Below are 18975 nucleotides of genomic sequence, written 5' to 3' on the forward strand. Positions count from 1 at the left end.
ATGGGAGGGACATAGAAGAGACATAACTCATAATAGACACTGGTGGCGCAACGATCGAGACCAGAAATTCCCGCCTAGTTCTTCAAGGGTGGAAACAGGACTTTTAAAGTCAGTCAACTCCCTTACCTCGGGAAGATGAACCTAGAGTAACAAAGAATGCTTCTACAATATATGTACAATACATAGTCTTCTCTGCCACTCAAGTGTTGCTGTGAGAGAATAGTGTGATACGCCGCTTTCAGCAATATTCCAGCAATATGGCGAGGGACAACCGGGTCGTCAGTGTGACGAGACAACGTTTCAAACCCTAGGCTAACCCAGTGTCCCATCGTCAAGGTGAACACTTTCACTAATCATGCCGTAATATAAAGCAATATACACTTCTTTGCTCTCTGGGAAGGTAACGTCTGATATATCAGTAAATTCGACTTTCGATCTTACTTTCTTCGAATGATTCCTGTGCGTCTTGTGTGCTAACAAAGCACACGGATGGATATCGGATCTCGACCTGCGACGGGTTTCTGTCATCTTGAAGACTTCAGAATTCCGACGGATGGTTTACAAAGAGTAAACCGTCGTTACCTAGGTGTTGCGTATTGTTGGCAATAGTTTCCAGTCGATACCTGTCTTGCAATCGAAGATCTTGGACTGACGTTCGAGGCGAGGTGGTTCTTTTCTTTTTCATGTATTGTACTAGACTTTCTCATGTTCAGACTAATGCTGCTGCCGGAGAGACTATGTTGGCACTGCTAAGTGCGTGAACACTGAGCCTGCAAATTATGTTTAATCTATCACCCCATGGGTCATTTTCAACGTAACAGAATGTGTCATCAACACGTTTGTGTACGCACGTGTAACACCGCCAGGTTGCCGAGGTGATGGTATCACAGCAACAGGACGAATATTTTGCAATAAAGGGACCGACCATGTGATATTCTGGACGACCATATTTCATCTATCAAAATCAAACAATTTCGAATTCCCCCATTTGCAATGAGTCTTTACACTAAAGTGTCGTTCGGAGGAAACTCACTCAAAAGCTGTGCCAACTATTGGGGTTATTTTCGCAATTGCGATTGTATTGCAATAGTAGCCCACACTATGGCAATAGTATTGTGATAGTTGAAAACCAGCTCTAAGGCTTGATAATTATTATAATCAATGTAACAGAAATGAATACAGTACAATCTCATTTTGTTCCCTGTCACTTCTCAAACCAAAGACAAGTGACTCTAACCTGAAAGCAGGTTTGAAATTCGCTTAATACATGTACAATCTCAATAAAATCTGATCTTAGTTCTTGCTACCGCTAAGCAAAGATCTGAGGACATCCCATTACCGGTCAAGCCAGAACGGCCTTCATCCGACCAATCAAAGTGTCGCTTACCGGATCATGAAAGTAACAGTCGGAATGTTATTTCTAATCATGCGGCCTCTAAAACGTCAACATGGGCTATTCCAAACGACAGGTACGATTGATTCCGTCAAAATCATCTCTATCTCTCTCTTCCATGGGATAAACATTTGGACTGAAGAGGCGCCGCACAGTACGTGGGAAGCACTGCCATACAATCTCAACCCTATATTAGACATGTTCGTTTGTTCAGTTTTCAAAATTAATAACGAGAACTGTGTCAGCATATTTTTCAAACATAGTCTAAAATGGAAGTCGCCAGTTTGAAACTATTGCCGAGAAAGCTCTTTTCCGATTAGATTAGCCAATGTCGACTTCTTGTTATATTAGTCCTTTCAGTTCACGAAAGGTCGTTCTGACGTAACACGTAATGGGATGTCCTCAGAACATACATCTGATTTTAATGAGATTGAAAATATGTATTATTAGCAATTAATTGTAACTATTGAAACTATCGATTGTTATGCATACCATCGAATATACCATGGTCATGTTTAAATTCCTATTGGTATAGTACTATCCATGAAGATCCGGGTACAGCATAGGTCTTCAAAAACCCATGCTTGCCGTTAGAGGCGACTATGGTTATCTTAAGAGGCGACTAATGCGATCATGTGGTCAGGCTCCCTGACTTGGCTGTTGCTTGTGATCGTATATCCCAATTGCGTGGATCGATGGTCATGATATCAATCACTGGATTATCTGGACCAGACTCAATTATTTACAGACCGCCGTCATATAGCTGGAATATTGCCGAGTGAGGGTTAAACAACAACAACAACAACAAAACTGTCATAGGGCAAACAACTGCGATAGCTCTACATACACAGTAAGGTTGATTTGTCAGTGAAAGTGGTCAGTGCACAGCAAGGTGGATCTCCATGTGCTACCAACTACCTTAATACATCGCTGAAGTAGTAACGACACTCTTACGAACCAACGCATCAACATAATATATATGTTAAATTTTGTCCATATGGAAATCTTCCTTTTTTCTATGAACGAAAATTCAGGGTAAATCCGCTAGAAACATAGGGTAAATCAATGGTATTGAAATACGTATCATATGTGCACAGCATTTATGATTATTGCACATGCTGGAAAATACATGAAAACAATGACAATATTTACACACCCATGTAATATTTGTTCACAGTGTTGATAGATATTATTATACGAGCATGTGTGTCATACTTATTTTACGAAACGAGTGTCAGAATGCTTGTCTTTCACGAGCGAGAGCGAGGGTAATACATGCAGTCTTACACGAGTTTCGTAAAATCAGTGTGGCACACATGTGAGTGTAATAATTTCTTTATTACCAATTATTTCTTAATCCTTTTGAGCTCCCCTTTGGAACAATGCACTGATCATCACCGATGTCCTAGAAAACCACAATATGTCCAATGACGTCAACAATCTTCAGCTGTGACGTCATTTCTAGTGTGATGTCATTCCGAACCTACGTCACAATAAGATGCGAATGACGTCAACCATGCCGTTCAGGTGACTGAAACATACGAGAAGTGATATTTGCACAAGTGCACACACAATTGTTATGAAATATTGCCGATGTGGCATAAAGCTTTAACTCACTCACTCACTCGGTTATGTCACACACTGTGGGTAATAACCCAAGATATGTGATGAGATCAAAAACAATTAAGAGCTGAGTGTTCCATAATATAAGCAACCATGAGAATGTTGTAGTAGTTTTGTGTGTTATAACAGATCGATTGGAATCTCAGAAACATTAGAAATGACCGATTGGATACCGATTGGATAGAAAACAAAGAAAAAATACAGTATAACAAAACCAGGAAGAAAGTAAGGACACAATCAGTGAGTTTGGTTGAAATTTGTATGTTGGGGATCTGCCGTATAAAAAGGTTCTTGTCATCAAAGATGCTGTTGACGTGTTTCTCAAACCATTTACCTTCAAATAAATATATCGACTGAAAATGTAATACATCTTGATTACTGACTGTGACACCCTCTTTAGACACCCTCTCTCACTGATAAAACCCTGAAGATTTATACAGTTACTGGAAACAACTGGTACAGCGAATTCTGGTGCCATCACCCGTGTCACCAAGGATTCCATAAGACTTGAGTCCTTCCTTCCAGAATGAAGAGTCGTATACCGCTTGATAACGGATGACGCGTGTAATGTAATAAATATTGTAATCAGAGGTGCTTTAGGCACATCAACTATTCTCTGCATGGAATTCGAAATACACCCCTAAGCAATGCCAGGCTCTAATGTTACTGTCCAGCGTTGATTCCTCCCCGTCATGGTCCTTGTAAGTACAAAGCGATCTTAGTGCTACGTTGATCGTAAGCCTATGGTAAAGTATGGGAGTTAAGACCAACTTAGCACTCAGGTCGCTTTGTGGAACAGGGCCAAGACCTGTGCTTTTGTGTTTCACCAAATTGTGAAGCCTCTAAGACGTGAGCCACTTTGGGTTGAGTTCAAAGCAACGTTAACTTCTGCCCACTCACTTGTATTAATTCAGATATATAACACACACTGATATTAATAAATAACGACATTAATTAAACCAAGATCACTCACTCACTCACTAAATTGTATCGTAAAAACGAAATGACAGCAATTAGTATACCAAACATATATGGGTCTGAATACTTCATAATATTTGGTTTATGCAATCAATTTCAATTGAATGGGTTTTTTTCTGTATGGGGCCAAAAACGTTCCAAATATGCGTCGTCCAATAACATTTGTCTATGAAGCCGATAATTATCGTTTACTGATAAACCCAAAGCTTTGTTGACCGAGAACCCACTGTACTATCTGGTGCACCCTGGTTTGTGAGGAAGTATGTCAACTGAGATTAGATATCCTTTTTATCGGATGCATTTCCAGGAAAGGTGAACACGTGAAAACGCCTCTGTCATTAGAGAGTTGGACAATTCAAGATCGCTCCTCAACTTAGCAAGCTAGAAAGGTAATTATATTGTCATCAAAGAATGCTGTCATGATATGTCAGCCCCGTGAGGCCTGTGGGCAAGAATAGGTCCCCAGCACCTAATGTCCGATATGCCAAGTGCAGGCTCAATGACTTGGCTAGTTGCCTGACATCTTGTCCCAATGACGTGGGTTGTACACTACTGCCTAAAAGTTCATTCCCCTAACACGCGTTGAGAACGCGTGTAACACGCATGTGACACGGGTGCTCAACGGGTTGCACACGCGATTCACACCCGTTGCACACCCGTGTCCAACGGGTGTGAATCGCGTGTGCAACCCGTTGCACACGCGTGTGCCACGCGTGTAACACGGGACCGGGTTCCAGTTGAAGTTGACAAATTTATCAAATGAATAGTGAAATAAAACAAAACAGTGAGATGTGAAATTTGAGTTAATGAGCGGCCATTGAGCTGTGTTCACCAGACCGTAAATACAAGGTCGGCCCATCTTAATTAGTGTTCGGTTGCTAGACTTTTATGGCATGAACCATTCCACTAGGGTCCAGTCTAGCCATTGTGGCTAGCCGACAGTAGAACAGTAGTGAATTTAGATGCGAGTTTATTGCTAAGAAACCCCCGTGTTGACACGATTGTCGCGGGTTGGTAAATGTTCGCCATTAATAAAATAATTGTTTGTGGATTGCGAACATATTCATTTGCCCACACGAGTCATTCCATTTGATTGCAAATATAACGTTTTTCGTTCGCCAAATTTATGCTTTAGACAGTTCAATTATGACATAGCCGTCACCACTACTAATGTCTTATTATTTCACGTAGGAATATGTCCCATTTCCCCACACCTAACTTTCTGTGTTGTATTTTGAAAAATAAATAAAAGAAGGTTTTGTGTGGGACACTTTTATGCTAATTATAAGAGGATGTTGTAAATGAATATGAACAGCCATGCTGTCTGACAGTTGATAAAATTTGAGATCTTCACAATCACCGGGTGTGACCATGTAGACAGAATCTCGTTAGGGTTTGTGATTTTTACATTTGCCCAATTACCATAGTGAGTATTGCTGGGGATACCAAACGTAACAGTTTATTATTAGAGGTTGTGAGTACCTATACCACGTAGATAGGATATCTTTAGGATTTTAATCCTTCTTTGAGAGGCATTTAGAAGTTGGAGTACTACGTTAGGATAAGATTTATGGGTGACTTTAATCCTTTCTTTCTCTGTGGGTAATCCTTTCACGTTCATTTGAGGAAGTCACTCAACCAGGTCATGACAGGTCGTGAGTTTACTTACTAACTACTGTGAGCGTTTTTGGCATGACATCTTTTCTTGTATAAACATAGAAACGATGCTCACTCACTCACTGTTAATCTTCTGCAGTTTGCTGGCAAAGTGGGGATAAACCTCAGTGTCAAAGACGATCAAACTTAGTTCGAATCCTTGTTTATATGTGACATCTCCCAAATGGGGACATTTTCATAAACTTGGCAAGTGATGATGAATTTTAATATTAATATTATTATAGTTTATGAAATTGTTAATAAAACTTTAATAAAATTGTGCTTCACTCTCACGAAAAATATATTGCCTGTGAGTAAATTTATTTGTCACGTTACATCGGCATTTTTCAGTGATATTGGGACTACATGAAACATGGCTGGTTTTACATTTCTGATACAGGTGCTTGACTGACTGAGTGGTTCATGATCAATAAGATATGTTTAAATCAGTCAAGTTTGCAACAATAGATGAATAAGTTGATACATTTGGACCGCAGTTACCGATTAACAACTTAAGACATAGAGACAGGGAGGAGATATATAACCAAACCTATGGTCCTGTTGAGACAGTTGACAGTTAGAACGTTTGATTAAACGACAGTAACTAATTTGAACATTCCCCAGTTATATCATAAAATACATCATAACCCATAACAGTCCGAGAGACAGCTTCCAGACATATACTAGTATTGAAGGGACAATCGCTTTTGACAGTTTAAAAATAAACTCACCTTAAGGTGCTTGGCAAATCAAAACTGACCTCCCTGAATATGTTTTTTAGGTTTGACAGCAACTATGCTTGTGGATTTCAGAGATAGACATGATTGGTTAGCTAGATGTTATTACAATAAGCGAAAATGTCTTAAAAGTCCACAGTTGGTTTAATAGTACAAAAAGTGTGTTATAGATCTATCAACGTTTTCTTTTATTGAACATAATATTTGCACTATATTGCTGTAAGCTGTAAATAATCTAGCCTCCCCATGTACGTAACTTACATATATTTATGTATGGCCAGAACAGCAAATAGAGTTCTGGTAGATAGGTACCTCGGAGATATAACGTGCGCTTTCCGACTTAAGCCTATCTCGCACACGGGGAAGCACTTGTACTATTAGGGTAAAAAAGGGTAATGATTAAATAAAGAAGTGCAATCTATTTTCTATATATATTTGTAGATATGAAGCATTCTAGTTAATTGTGGATGCACCGGGCAGACAGAATTGTGTTTATTTCCAGGCCATCCTGATCGTCGTTTACTACTATAAGGTGTATGGTTGGAGGCAAGATCAAAGGCGCCGCACAGCATTTATTAGATAACAGACGGGGTCGTCCGTTTCGCTTTGAACAACCACCCCACCTGTCTGTAGGAGTTATATAATCGGTGCGCAAATAATTGTGTCAAGTCCACTGCCGGGCTGATGCGGTGTCAGTGTCAGCGATGAACATGAATGCTCAAATTATAGACTTGTAGCACTCACAAGTTGCTTAGCCAAATTATTTGAAAAGTGTATATTCAATTCTCTGATAACAGGAAATATAACCTTAGGAAAAGATTCAACATACAAACAATCAAATGTAGAACACAGTCCTATGCTTATTATCATTTTTTCTGGATATGATCAACCTGCGGAACCCTCTATCCGATGAAGTAACTAATGCTCGCTCATTAAAAGAAATCAAATCCTTAATTAATCGTTCTGATGCAATTATTAATAATTTTGACTTCAAATATTTTCATAGATCATGCCAAATTGTCCACTGTCGCCTTAGGCTCAGCTGCAGTGACTTAAACGCTGATAAGTTTAGACGACATGTATCAGACATACCAGACTGCACTTGTGGATATCACCTTGAAGATGCAATTCACTTTTTCTATAACTGTTAAAAAATACGATAATATCAGAAACACTGTGTATTTCTACACACATGGGTATGGTCTAAAAATTATATTACATGGCAGTAGTTAAGCAGTTCTACAAACATGACTCTTCTTAAATCAGTTCATGACATCATTGTCAAAAGCAAAAGGTTTGAGTAGCTTAAGTTTATGCATGTAGTAAAGGAAAACTGCATTACCTTATTTCAAAGACACCACTTGCTTGCTTTCATTTGTGCATTTTGTATGTTTATGTTCATCACTCTCTTATATATATCCAGCGGTTGTTAAGTTGTTACCTGGAGAGGTATTACATAAGCATGTTTTGCTTTTTTACCGATACAGATTTCTTTTGAAATAAAAATACGTTTAAGCCAACACAGCTAACGGTAAAACACATGATTGTAAACTATTCAAAAAGGGGCACTAATCTCTGGCTTCTTCTCGGGTGTCGGACTCAAACTCATTTATTCTTAGAATAACATGACATACAATTATCTACAATTTTTATTATGTACAATTTAATAAAAATAGGATACGTGGATACTAATACAATTTACCAATTGTATTGTACACATTGTTAAGGAATTTAGATAGGCCTTTAAGATTTCTTACACTGTTAGTGGTCATAATTTTCTTAAATGTTTGGAAACTTAAGATATTGCTTATTTAAGAGTTCATATCGCCGTTGGTGAAAAGCTTCACATCGGATGTAATGCAATTCATCTCCCACGGCGATAGAATCACAGAGTGGACACTGGTTGTCTTCCCTGGGAATGTTCAGCCATCGACCAGTTTCAACTGGTACTCCTTGGTTAGAAAGTTCTGACTTTTAGTATTGGGAGAAATATTGATTTTGAGAGCAGTAGATATTTCGCAAATGAAGGTTGATTCTTCAGGTAGCACGACCTTTGGATTTCCGCTTGGGCTTACTAGCTGCCGTGAGTCAATTTGCTCGTTAACGCAACCGAGCGTGACAAGAGACTGGGCTACCAGTCTGCAAGGACAGCTAAATAAACTTACGCATTTTTGAAAACTGATTGGTTACCCGTGATCTATGAAGATTTCAACAAAGGGCGCATGGTAATTAATTTCTTCAGCCTAAACAAACAGACAAATAACGGCGAAAGCTCATCGGATGTCGTCATTTGGAAATACCCCTGATTGTTACAGTTTGATAATAAAAAAGTATCCCTGAGTGAAAGCATTTGCGGATTTCGGATTGCGTGGATGATACAATTACTACTCCCTTGTTGTCATCCACATTTTCTGGTATAACCCTACACTTGTGTTTTTGTCGTAATTCACTTGCTGCTCAGTTAATGAATTTATAACATGTATACTTAGTTGTAGCACAACTCAGATTACCCGATAAAGGTTCAAATTTGGTCTTTCTTGTACGTGGGGTAATTATTTAATCTAAATCCAGGTTTGAAGTGAGGTGGAATGTGAGTTATGCACGTCGCAGCCCAGCAAGTGATGTATGATCAGTTGCTTTACTTTTTTTGTAAATCAACTGATCATTCCCAGACATCAAAGGATCAACAGGAAATACGTTGATTGATTAATTACTGTTATCTTGCACAGTGGATACGTCAAAAGTAAGTGTTTACATGTGAAGGTAGGGTTACTAAACCTAGGGAATACTCATATCATGGCGTGAAGTACAGATGTAAAAACAACATACAGTCAAGTCTCGTTAATCCGACACTCGTTAATCCGACGCTCGGCTTTATCCGACACAAATGATGGGAACCGATTGATTCAGCGCTATTTAGTCCCGTTAATCCGACATTCTCGCACTCCGACTCCGACACACCTAATTTGCAACGAATTACTGAAATCACTCATTAATCAGTCTCGTTAATCCGACACAGTGGTCAGCGTACTCCGTGGTCATCTGCCCGCGAGTACACAACCCCGTGTTTTGACACGCACCGGCTGCAGAGATTAACTTTAACAATTAACACTAGATGCCAGGATCATAAAGAATTTCAAGCTTTATTATAAGAAACAAATGAAATTACACCTCGACAATGTTGATGCTGAAGGACCATCGAATGTACTTTGTTCAAAGGGTAACCGATAATACACTGACTAGTTGTTCATTGTTATCTAACTCAATGTATGTTTTTAAGAACCGTGGACATTATAAAAATAGTTGTCACGTGGGCTTTCTCAGCTAACTTGGCACCTATGTGAAACAATTGAAACAAAATAAGTGATCAGTTAAGAAACAAACACGGGTTATACTATTCGATACATTTAAATAACGTTTAAAAACGATATATTTAAATATTTTAATATATTTCATATATATTCCAAATATTGTTTCCAAATATTGTTTCCAAATAATTATTATTAAAGTATTTGATTCTCACATAGACATTTTACATCGAATAAGTATTTTTGTACAGCTGCAGACGCAATGGATATTGTTCCTGTATGTTGATATTCCCGGATACATTATAACTTTGGTAGGTTGTTATAATGATATTTGCATTTTGTTTTCATTCATTCGCTGCAGCTTTGAACAGAATCATTCTTGTTCCTTTCCGTTTGGTTGGGAAGTTTTTCGATGCGCGATAGACGGTGTTTTCACAAGTATTTTCTTTTGTAAGCGTGTATATGTTACAGTCAATGTGTAAAATATGATTCACTCAGGCAATTTATTAAATATCTAAATATTTCAGTCATTTTACAAATTGACTGAATAATCCATTCATTTATTTAACCGACTGACTAAAAATGATAAAGACGACCAAGAGAGCTTAAACACATCACAATATATTAATTATGCTAAGAAAAGAAGCCAAACAATACAGAACTGTACTTGGTGATGGTATTAAACATATTTGGAATTCGTTATCATATTAATAAAGATGGACATATTTTTCAGTTAATTTGTGAAATAAACTGAATATTTAGGCGTTTTAATACATTTCCTTAGTGAAATCTGTTTACATTTTGAATGTAAACATATACACACGGTAAAATAAGCAATGTTCAGTGAAATATTTACTCTGTGTTGCAAGTCAAAATAGTGTACACGAAGATTGCACAATTACTAAGCAAGTGACTTATCAAAACTGCATCACCATTACCGATGCTCCCCACAAATATACCTACATTTCAAAAACTGTATTTCATTTTTGTTGATCAGTGTGACCATACGTCCTTCTACTTTCAATTAAAATGCGCTTACGAATGGCGAGCACAGGTCGCGAACAAGTCTAGATTTCTGCTATATCATCCGGGTACTCACTGGGAAAATACAGTAATGCACAGGTAACAACTACTCCCGCGGAATTGCTTTAGATCAGTGTCCTTTGTACGTTGAAATACTATATATTGTGAAAGACAAAATGATGTATCAAGGATCAAGTAGAAGATACATTGACCGTTGCGCTGGGAGTTTATTCAACAGGCCGTGAAAATAACACTGCTGTATCTTATTATTTATTTTAGATGATGCAGGCAAAGCTCACTTCTCCTGGCGGCCATTATCAAACGGCCAGCTAAAACACAACCCCGCGCTTACGTCTACAGGTCTCTTCCTGTAGTACGGTAATTAGTATTCTCTCCCTCAAGTGTATCCTCAATGATATAACCCACCCTCATTAATTACATGCTGCTCTTTTCCAGCCTCACGGCTATGGAGCTGTGATAAAGAGTCCAAGTCATCATAAAGTAATCAGGGTCCAATAAAAACAATGCGCCGCCAAACCTCATACATATTATCACTGAAAGTCGTACTACAGACAGTTAATGTCAAATCACAATAAAAGCATTTCAATTGCAATAACCTGTTCCAGGACCATGTATTCTCTTAATTAACACCATCGGATTTAGAAGCAATGGTCGTATAAAACAAAACAGATCTATTTAATCGCAACAGTATTCATGTTATTCCCACAAAATCACATAAAGAAAGGAGACATTAGGAAATACATGTGTATTATCATTTTTCGTCAGGATAACAAAATTTTCTCTCCTTGTTACCACCTCCAGGTTCAGCTTAAGACGGGTCCTCCTTTGGTCAAAAGTTTGTTCCCCCTCTAATGAGTGTGTCACGCGTTGCACACGAGTGGCGGACGGGGTGCACACCCGTGTGCAACGCGTTGCACACGGGTCTCACACGCGTGACCAACCCGATGCACACTGGTTGCGTAACGCGTTGCCCATGCGTGTAAGGGGAATGAACTTCTAGGCAGTAGTGTAGTTCTTGTTGTCAGCGGGATGGCCTAAGGATGTGTTTGACTTTCAAAAATGAACACCCCCTCCCCCGCCAACCAACCTTCCTGATACACATGTTCCTCTTTTTTACCCCCCAGGGATTCTTTCTCACATATAATAAGTTGACATTAAAGGTCCCGGTCACAACGTCTGAAATAGCCGTAAAAAGCATGCGTAATTGATAATTGAGTATTTATTAATGGAATTTGATGAAACTTAATATACATGATCCCTCAGGTAGGGTCTCGGTCGTATCAAATTTTGGGGTGACCTCCATATAAGGTCAAGGTACCTTTAGGTAAAGTTATGAAACATGCTTCAAATTTAATAAAAAGCCGGATTGATTCATGCGACATCTAAGCATTTTCAATCATTTATGATACACTCACAATAATTAACTAAAAACCTTCTGGTCAAATGTCACTTTGAAGGTCATGTATCCTTGAATTGACTTGGCAGTGTGAAATGGTGGCTACATATTTGTAACAAGTAATGTTCTCACATGTGATTTAATTACATTGAAGGTCAAGGTCATTCATTAGGTGTAAGGCTTCAGAAAGGCATGGATACAAGACAACAGATACACATACGTATGAATGCAATTTGACAAAATTTGGTACACGTGATCTCTAAGGCAGGGTGACCTTCTTCAGTTTTTGCATGTAATATAACTCATTTCTGCTTACCCAATACTGCATCCCCTTAGTCGCTGCACCCAGTTTACGTTAACCCATCACTTGCATAACCAGTACTGCTTCACTGAGTTGCATACACACTACAGCTTCAGTAAGGGGCATATCCAATCCTGCTTTAGACAGCAGCATACAAGCATAGTATGAACGAGCTGCATACACACTACAGCTTCAGGAAGGGGCATATCCCGTTCTGCTTTAGGCAGCCGCATACAAGCATAGTATGAACGAGCTGCATACCCTGCGCTGCTTCAACCTTAAAAACACTTTAAATCATCTTCAACAACACGCATTGTGCTTCATTTTGCTGTATACCAGTGAATGCTTTATCCAACTACACACTCAGCATAGGCACTTTTTCAGAAAATTGAAAACTCCAGTACGACTTCAGTCAGCTGCATACCCAGAACTGTCTCAATCACTTGCATATTCAGTCTCCTTTAACCAGATGCAAACTCAGTTCTGCTTCAATTGGTTACGTATAGAGAATATCACCTGAGTGACTTTTGATATCAAATATATCAACACGAGTTGATAAAATTGAGAAACAACTTTGAGGCTTGCCGAGGAGTATTTCCACTTTTATCAGCTTCAGTAGCAGAGCCATTAGTGATGTCATTTGATTGTGACATCATGGTAACCGATGACGTCACAATGGTCTGCAAAGCATTTTGATGCAATTTCACTGCAGCAATATGTACAATGTAGATATCACTAGATCTCACCCAAGTGATATCTCCTGTGGGAACCAGTTTTGGATGATAAATCCTGTTCACCTTTAGCCAGTTGTAAACTCAGTACTGCCTCGATCAGTTGCATGTCCAGTGCTTCTTCTATTTGAAAGGCGCCACAAATTGTTGTGCCAAGATGTGATGATACACTTGCCAGAATCCTTTCATTCGTCCCTACACCGGACAGTAAGTCTGTAAGAGAATTGGAGGAGATGGTGAGACACACCCTTGATATAGGCATCGACTTGTTGAACCCTCACACGCACACGGTGCATGTGCATTCTAGGTTTCAGAGTCAGTTACTAAATACCGAGTTCAGGCTCGCTCGTCGTTCACACCAGGCCCTATTCTTTGTTTCCTAAACTACCTTTGGAAAAGAAGTAGTATCTGTGTCCAAGTCCAAATAACTTGTTAGAACTGTTCGGATGGCATATGATGAACTGGAGTCACATTTTTCGGAGAGAATGTCGATATAAGAACTGTCGTGTGACTGTCCCTTGACAGAAATCGCTTATAAATGATATCTGCTCTCATTATTGTTCTGATCATTATTCTGTTTTTAATTTTCTTTCTCCAGATCAAACTTCAGAGATGGCAATGGCTGTTGCAGCAGGTAAGAGGTGGAAATCCTTTACCTGACCTGACCACTACTCTTTGGTCCCTACCTGCCAGTTGCTCAACTTATGATCTTGTATTCTTCTCGATCAGGATCCTTGGTTTGTTAGAACCCTCCAGTGCTCGTTGGTTCTCAGATTCAGTGAGAGCACAACAGCACTGATTCTCAAAAAGCCACCGAATCTTTGCGCTGAACAGATAAAAGAATGATAGTCTTTAACCAAAATATAATGTTTCTCTTTGGGATTCGAAACAACACTGGCAGAGTGACTACCAGTTGTCAGACCTTCATTTTTGTGGAAGCCTTGGTGGCTGAGTGGGTTTGATCATGTGACTTTGTGTGCTGGCGATTAGGTGCCTCACTCTAGCATTTTGGTTCGAATCCCGGATGGGACTCATTCCAAAAAAATAGGTAAAATCTGTACTTTACTAAGAAAGTGTTATCCCAAATATAACATTTGTTACATTTGACAACTTTTTAAATGGCATTGTATGTTCATACTGTTTCTCGCTGTGACATGTACCCTGATGTTTCAGGTTCCACTAGTGGACACTTTGTATCTGGAGAAACTCGACTGATTCTCATCGGAAAGACTGGAGCTGGTAAAAGTTCCACTGGGAATAACATAATTGGGCAACCAATATTCAAAGTTGACTTTTCAGCCTCTTCGATCACAAAATCATGTGAACACATCATGTTTGAGAGATTTGGCAGGGACATTTTACTGGTTGACTGCCCTGGTTTCTTTGATACTGGATCTAGTCAGAGAAGTCTCGAGCAAGAGCTAAAGAAAAGTATCGTCCTAACCTCTCCTGGTGTGCACGCGATTCTGTTTGTGGTTGGTATGGGGAGGTTTACCGAAGAAGAGGTAACGTCTGTGAAAAGATTTCTAACGTTTTTTGGCTCGGAGTCCAAACGTAACGTGATTGTCATATTCACGAGGAAGGAAGAGCTTGAGAAGAATGGGAAGAGTCTGAAAGTTTTCATCAACTCCCATTAGGAACTGAAGGCTTTCATTGAGGAGACCGGTCGGAATTACATTGCTGTAAACAACAACTCCACCGAGGACAACGAAGAGTTTGCCCTGGAGTTACTGGGCCTGGTAGACGGGCTTACGAAACGGAATGGAGGTCACTTCACAAATAAAATGTATCAGGAAGCTGAGCGACAAATGAGGGAATTTGAGGGAAGAACACTGGGTAAACTGTTATCTGCAAACAAAACATCGGAAGAGAAGGCTATTGCTGACGGTATCTTGGAATACAGTCAGACACTCTCTGACTACTCCGAGTCTCAAAAGAAGTTTCTGTTGGCCAAGAGGAGCCAGGCTCTCCATGATGAGTATCGCCAGATCCAAGAAAAGGAAGCGAGACGATTGGCCAGGGATAGCTTTGACAGTACCGACATCAACTGGAAAGTATTGGCCGGGGTAGTTGCTGCTGCTGCTGCTGGGTTAGCTGTGAGTTATGTCGCAGGCACTACACCAATAGTGGCTGCAGTAGCCGCATTTTTCCGTTTTAAATAACACTGTTAAACAATATGTCTAAAGCACCAACATTCCAGCTGTATAACGATAACCTTTAGGTATTCACTTCTTATGTATCTACTCTCTTGAACAATGCTTCCTGTGCAACATCATCACCGGATCAATGCTCCCAATGTGGCCAGTGAATCTATCATCTGGACTGAACAACGCTTCACGTGTATCTACCATCTTGAACAATGGTGCCAATGTGCCTATCGTCTTGGGCAGCGCTCCCGTAGTATCTATTGTCTTGGTGGGAACAACGCTGCCACTATATCCATCGCCGTGATTGGAGCAACTTTGAATTATTATTTGTCGTATCTAAAATGAAACTGTTGTTACAATATTGCTGTAAATTAATCAACTAGAGGCAACCAGAACGATTTGTTGTCTCGTACCCCAACAAAACCCTCGGATCATTTTCCAACAAGACAATGCACAACCACACACAGCGCACATCAACATGAACCGTCTCAGTGCCAACAATGTGAACGATTTACCATGGCCAGCCCCTTCTCCAATTGAACATGTGTCGGATCATTTGAGACATTAGAATTAGAGAAGACAGGTTCCAGTCACAATTAGACATAGTTTATTGCATGCATAGGAAGGCCGTTGCATTCCACCACTAGTCAATCCACATCTGATGTACTCAGAGGGAATGCCGTTATTGATGCCCCTGGTGGCTGCACACAAGATTGAGAAAAGTGAAAATCATGCAACAATGACTGACCTTAAACGGTTTTTAAATTCATTGTTGAAGATCGACAACTGGACAACTTACCCCATTCTCATGATTGTGCCCCATATACACTTTGTTTTATCTAATAACCATAGAATATTTCTTATGTTCACGCAAGACTATTATTTCTCATTTGTCTCTTATTTCAGTGGTTGTCATAACTTGCTTTGGATAGATTCTTTTGCCCACGAGTGCTGTTAAGAACATGTCTATCGAAAATGAAATGAAATGAAATAAAAACAGAATTGAACTTACTAAACTAAGCTAAACTAACCTAAATATTAAGTAAATATTAACATAAAATGCCCTCATTTACAGGCAAGCTACATGCCCTTATGGTTGAATGATATTACTTCCGGTTGGGAAAAATACACATCACATGTAGTGCAGCTGTAAAACATTTACTCCAAACACTTAACCTTGACCCTTCATTTTAACCAGTCACATGCTTAATTTATTTTTAGTTTAAATCATTGCTGTAAGTTCTTACAAACATGACATACAAACACAAGGGTTGGTTCAGTACACGAAGAAAATGTTATTTATGTCGTTTGAGGGAAGAAAAGGATGGATATTACCTTTTACTGGCATAAGGAGTGAGTGAGTGAGTTGGATTTACGCCCCTTTCAACAGTCTTCCAGTTACTTCACGGCGTGTCAGCTTAATTTGGAAGGCCCAAAGTGATGCAGGTCTCAGACGTTTACCACTTCGGTGAAACCCACGAGCCCGAGTATGGTGCTGACAAACCAAGAAACATAATCAGGGCGAACCGGGATTCGAACCCACTATCATAGTTTTCTGGCGTGACCAAGGGATGCAACTCTGCATAACGAATCCCAGCTCTTTGACGACTGCCTCCCCTTCCTCCCCCTGCATTCATGCGCCTCTTGTAACTTGTAATTGAGCAATTCGGCGAACATTTTCATGGCTTATTATCGCTATTTACATGGATTACAAGTTCGGTTATTATCATGTAAACACGAAACATCCCGGATGTATTTCGTGTCGAAAAACAGAATGCTGCACTGCACGGCTTTCCAATTTGTTCTTGTTCCAATGGTGAGGCTATGAGAACAGAAATATGTTTGCTTGTTTGTTGTTTAACTGAGTCTGTGTTCATTAGTCATCCACTGGCTTCCAATTATCTCAATCAGCTCTCTGTGTCCACCAATCAATTTACTGTATAAACTTTGATGTTAATAAGTATATATACCTATGTTGTTTAGCACTATTCATCACTTGCTTGATAAAGGTGTTAGGATCTACACCGAAACGTCGCACTAATTGTAATAAAGAAGTTGTTCATCCATAGAACTCGTCTTATTTTATTATTAGGTGTTGAAAATCATTGCATGTTTATTTATAAATCAAATCTGTCATTCTATATTACACATTGCACAAGACTGACAAACCTCTATTGCTAGCGACGGCAAAACCATACCTTGTGAAAGACTGGATGTATTTATGACAACTCCTAAAATCGTATGAATGAAAATAAGATCCCTTTAGTTTAGCTCCTACATAAAACATTGAAAATCAAGTAAGTTGATCTGTGGGATGGAAACCTTTCGGGCTATTAACCATAGTTTAACATCTTCTTGTATGACACAGCCATATATTGAACCACAGACCTTCCGCTCTCCTCAGGCAAGGGACCAATGGTACAAGAACCACACGCCATGAGCGCTCCTAAGTTCCCTGGCTTGTCTTCATAAACCTGTGAAGATCCGGGATAGAATAGGTCTTCAGCATTCCATGCTTGACGTAAGAGGCGACTATGCTTGTCGTAAGAGGCCACCAATTGGATCGGGTGATCAGGCTTGCTGACTTGGTTGATGCCATCGATCCCATCGATGCTCATGATGTCTATCACTGGATTGTCTCGTCGAGACTCGACTTATTTACAGACAGTCGTCATATAGCTGGAATATTGCTGAGAGCGGCGTTAAACTACAAACATACAAACCATAAACCTGTCACCACGAGGCCCTTTGGTTGTATCATCCACTTGTTGATACTTCTGACACTTTGTTTTTAGAAAGAATGACTACATCTGGGTCTGGATGAGAATGGGGGAGGGCACAGATTTGGGGTAGGGGTAATATAAGTTGTAGCAGGATCACTCGGGGTACATGGGTTTTATGCGTTAGATTTTATACCAAGGGCCGGAGGAAAAATTAAGGTTTTGTCTCAATTTGACCACTGCCGCCGCCACTTGCACACCTCATGGATTTCATAACATGCATGTCTCTTTGTTTGCCCTGACTGCCCCTGTGGTCCAGTGGATAGAACATCTGTCTGGACAGACTAGGTAACAATCCTATAAACCTGACATCCCAATCCTTCCCTTCTCCCTCTTTTGTTTACATGTTACCTGTCACTCTGTCAAACTCTGGGGCAATAATTCTGTAAATGTATATGAAACTGCTTCATTTGGACTATTGCCAAACAATTTTGTTGGGATTTTTATGCAAAAAGGAGTGTGAGACAGACTACATGTAGCTGTACAGGTTATCTGTTTGTTATCTATTAGTCACACAGTCCCAGAATTATATTATGTTCCTCCACCATACCCAAACCTGTAATGCTGGACCTCCTTATGTCTAGATTTCTCTCAGATTCTGAATCTAAATGTTGCTGGAGATCTTTTCAATTTATCAAGTGATATTTGTTTGAAAATTCTAAAGTGTTCCGAAAATAAATGGCGGTCTATCTCTCTCGTGCACCTAAGAAATACAAAGGTTGCTGAAAATGAAATCATGACACCACACATTGTTTTCATACAAATATTTATTCCAAAGTTATTATGAACTAATCACACACCATTATATACACATGCTACTATGTCTAGCATATCAATTTGTGTCATGTAATCTAAATGAGATATTCATTTTTTTCTTGAAA

At 39.4% G+C, this 18975-nt stretch overlaps 1 protein-coding gene across 1 annotated transcript; it reads left to right on the plus strand.

The window, feature by feature from the left end:
* The first annotated feature begins 4291 nt into the window (after positions 1–4291).
* On the plus strand, positions 4292–16301 carry LOC124150311 (GTPase IMAP family member 4-like). Its single transcript, XM_048380870.1, has 3 exons — positions 4292–4383; positions 13766–13801; positions 14341–16301. The coding sequence occupies exons 2-3, from the start codon at positions 13780–13782 to the stop codon at positions 14802–14804; spliced, it is 486 nt and encodes a 161-aa protein (XP_048236827.1). The 5' UTR covers positions 4292–4383; positions 13766–13779; the 3' UTR covers positions 14805–16301.
* Positions 16302–18975: the final 2674 nt, after the last annotated feature.

Source organism: Haliotis rufescens, unplaced genomic scaffold (genome assembly GCF_023055435.1).
Source record: "Haliotis rufescens isolate VD_foot unplaced genomic scaffold, xgHalRufe1.0.p SCAF_33, whole genome shotgun sequence".
Lineage (NCBI taxonomy): Eukaryota > Metazoa > Mollusca > Gastropoda > Lepetellida > Haliotidae > Haliotis > Haliotis rufescens.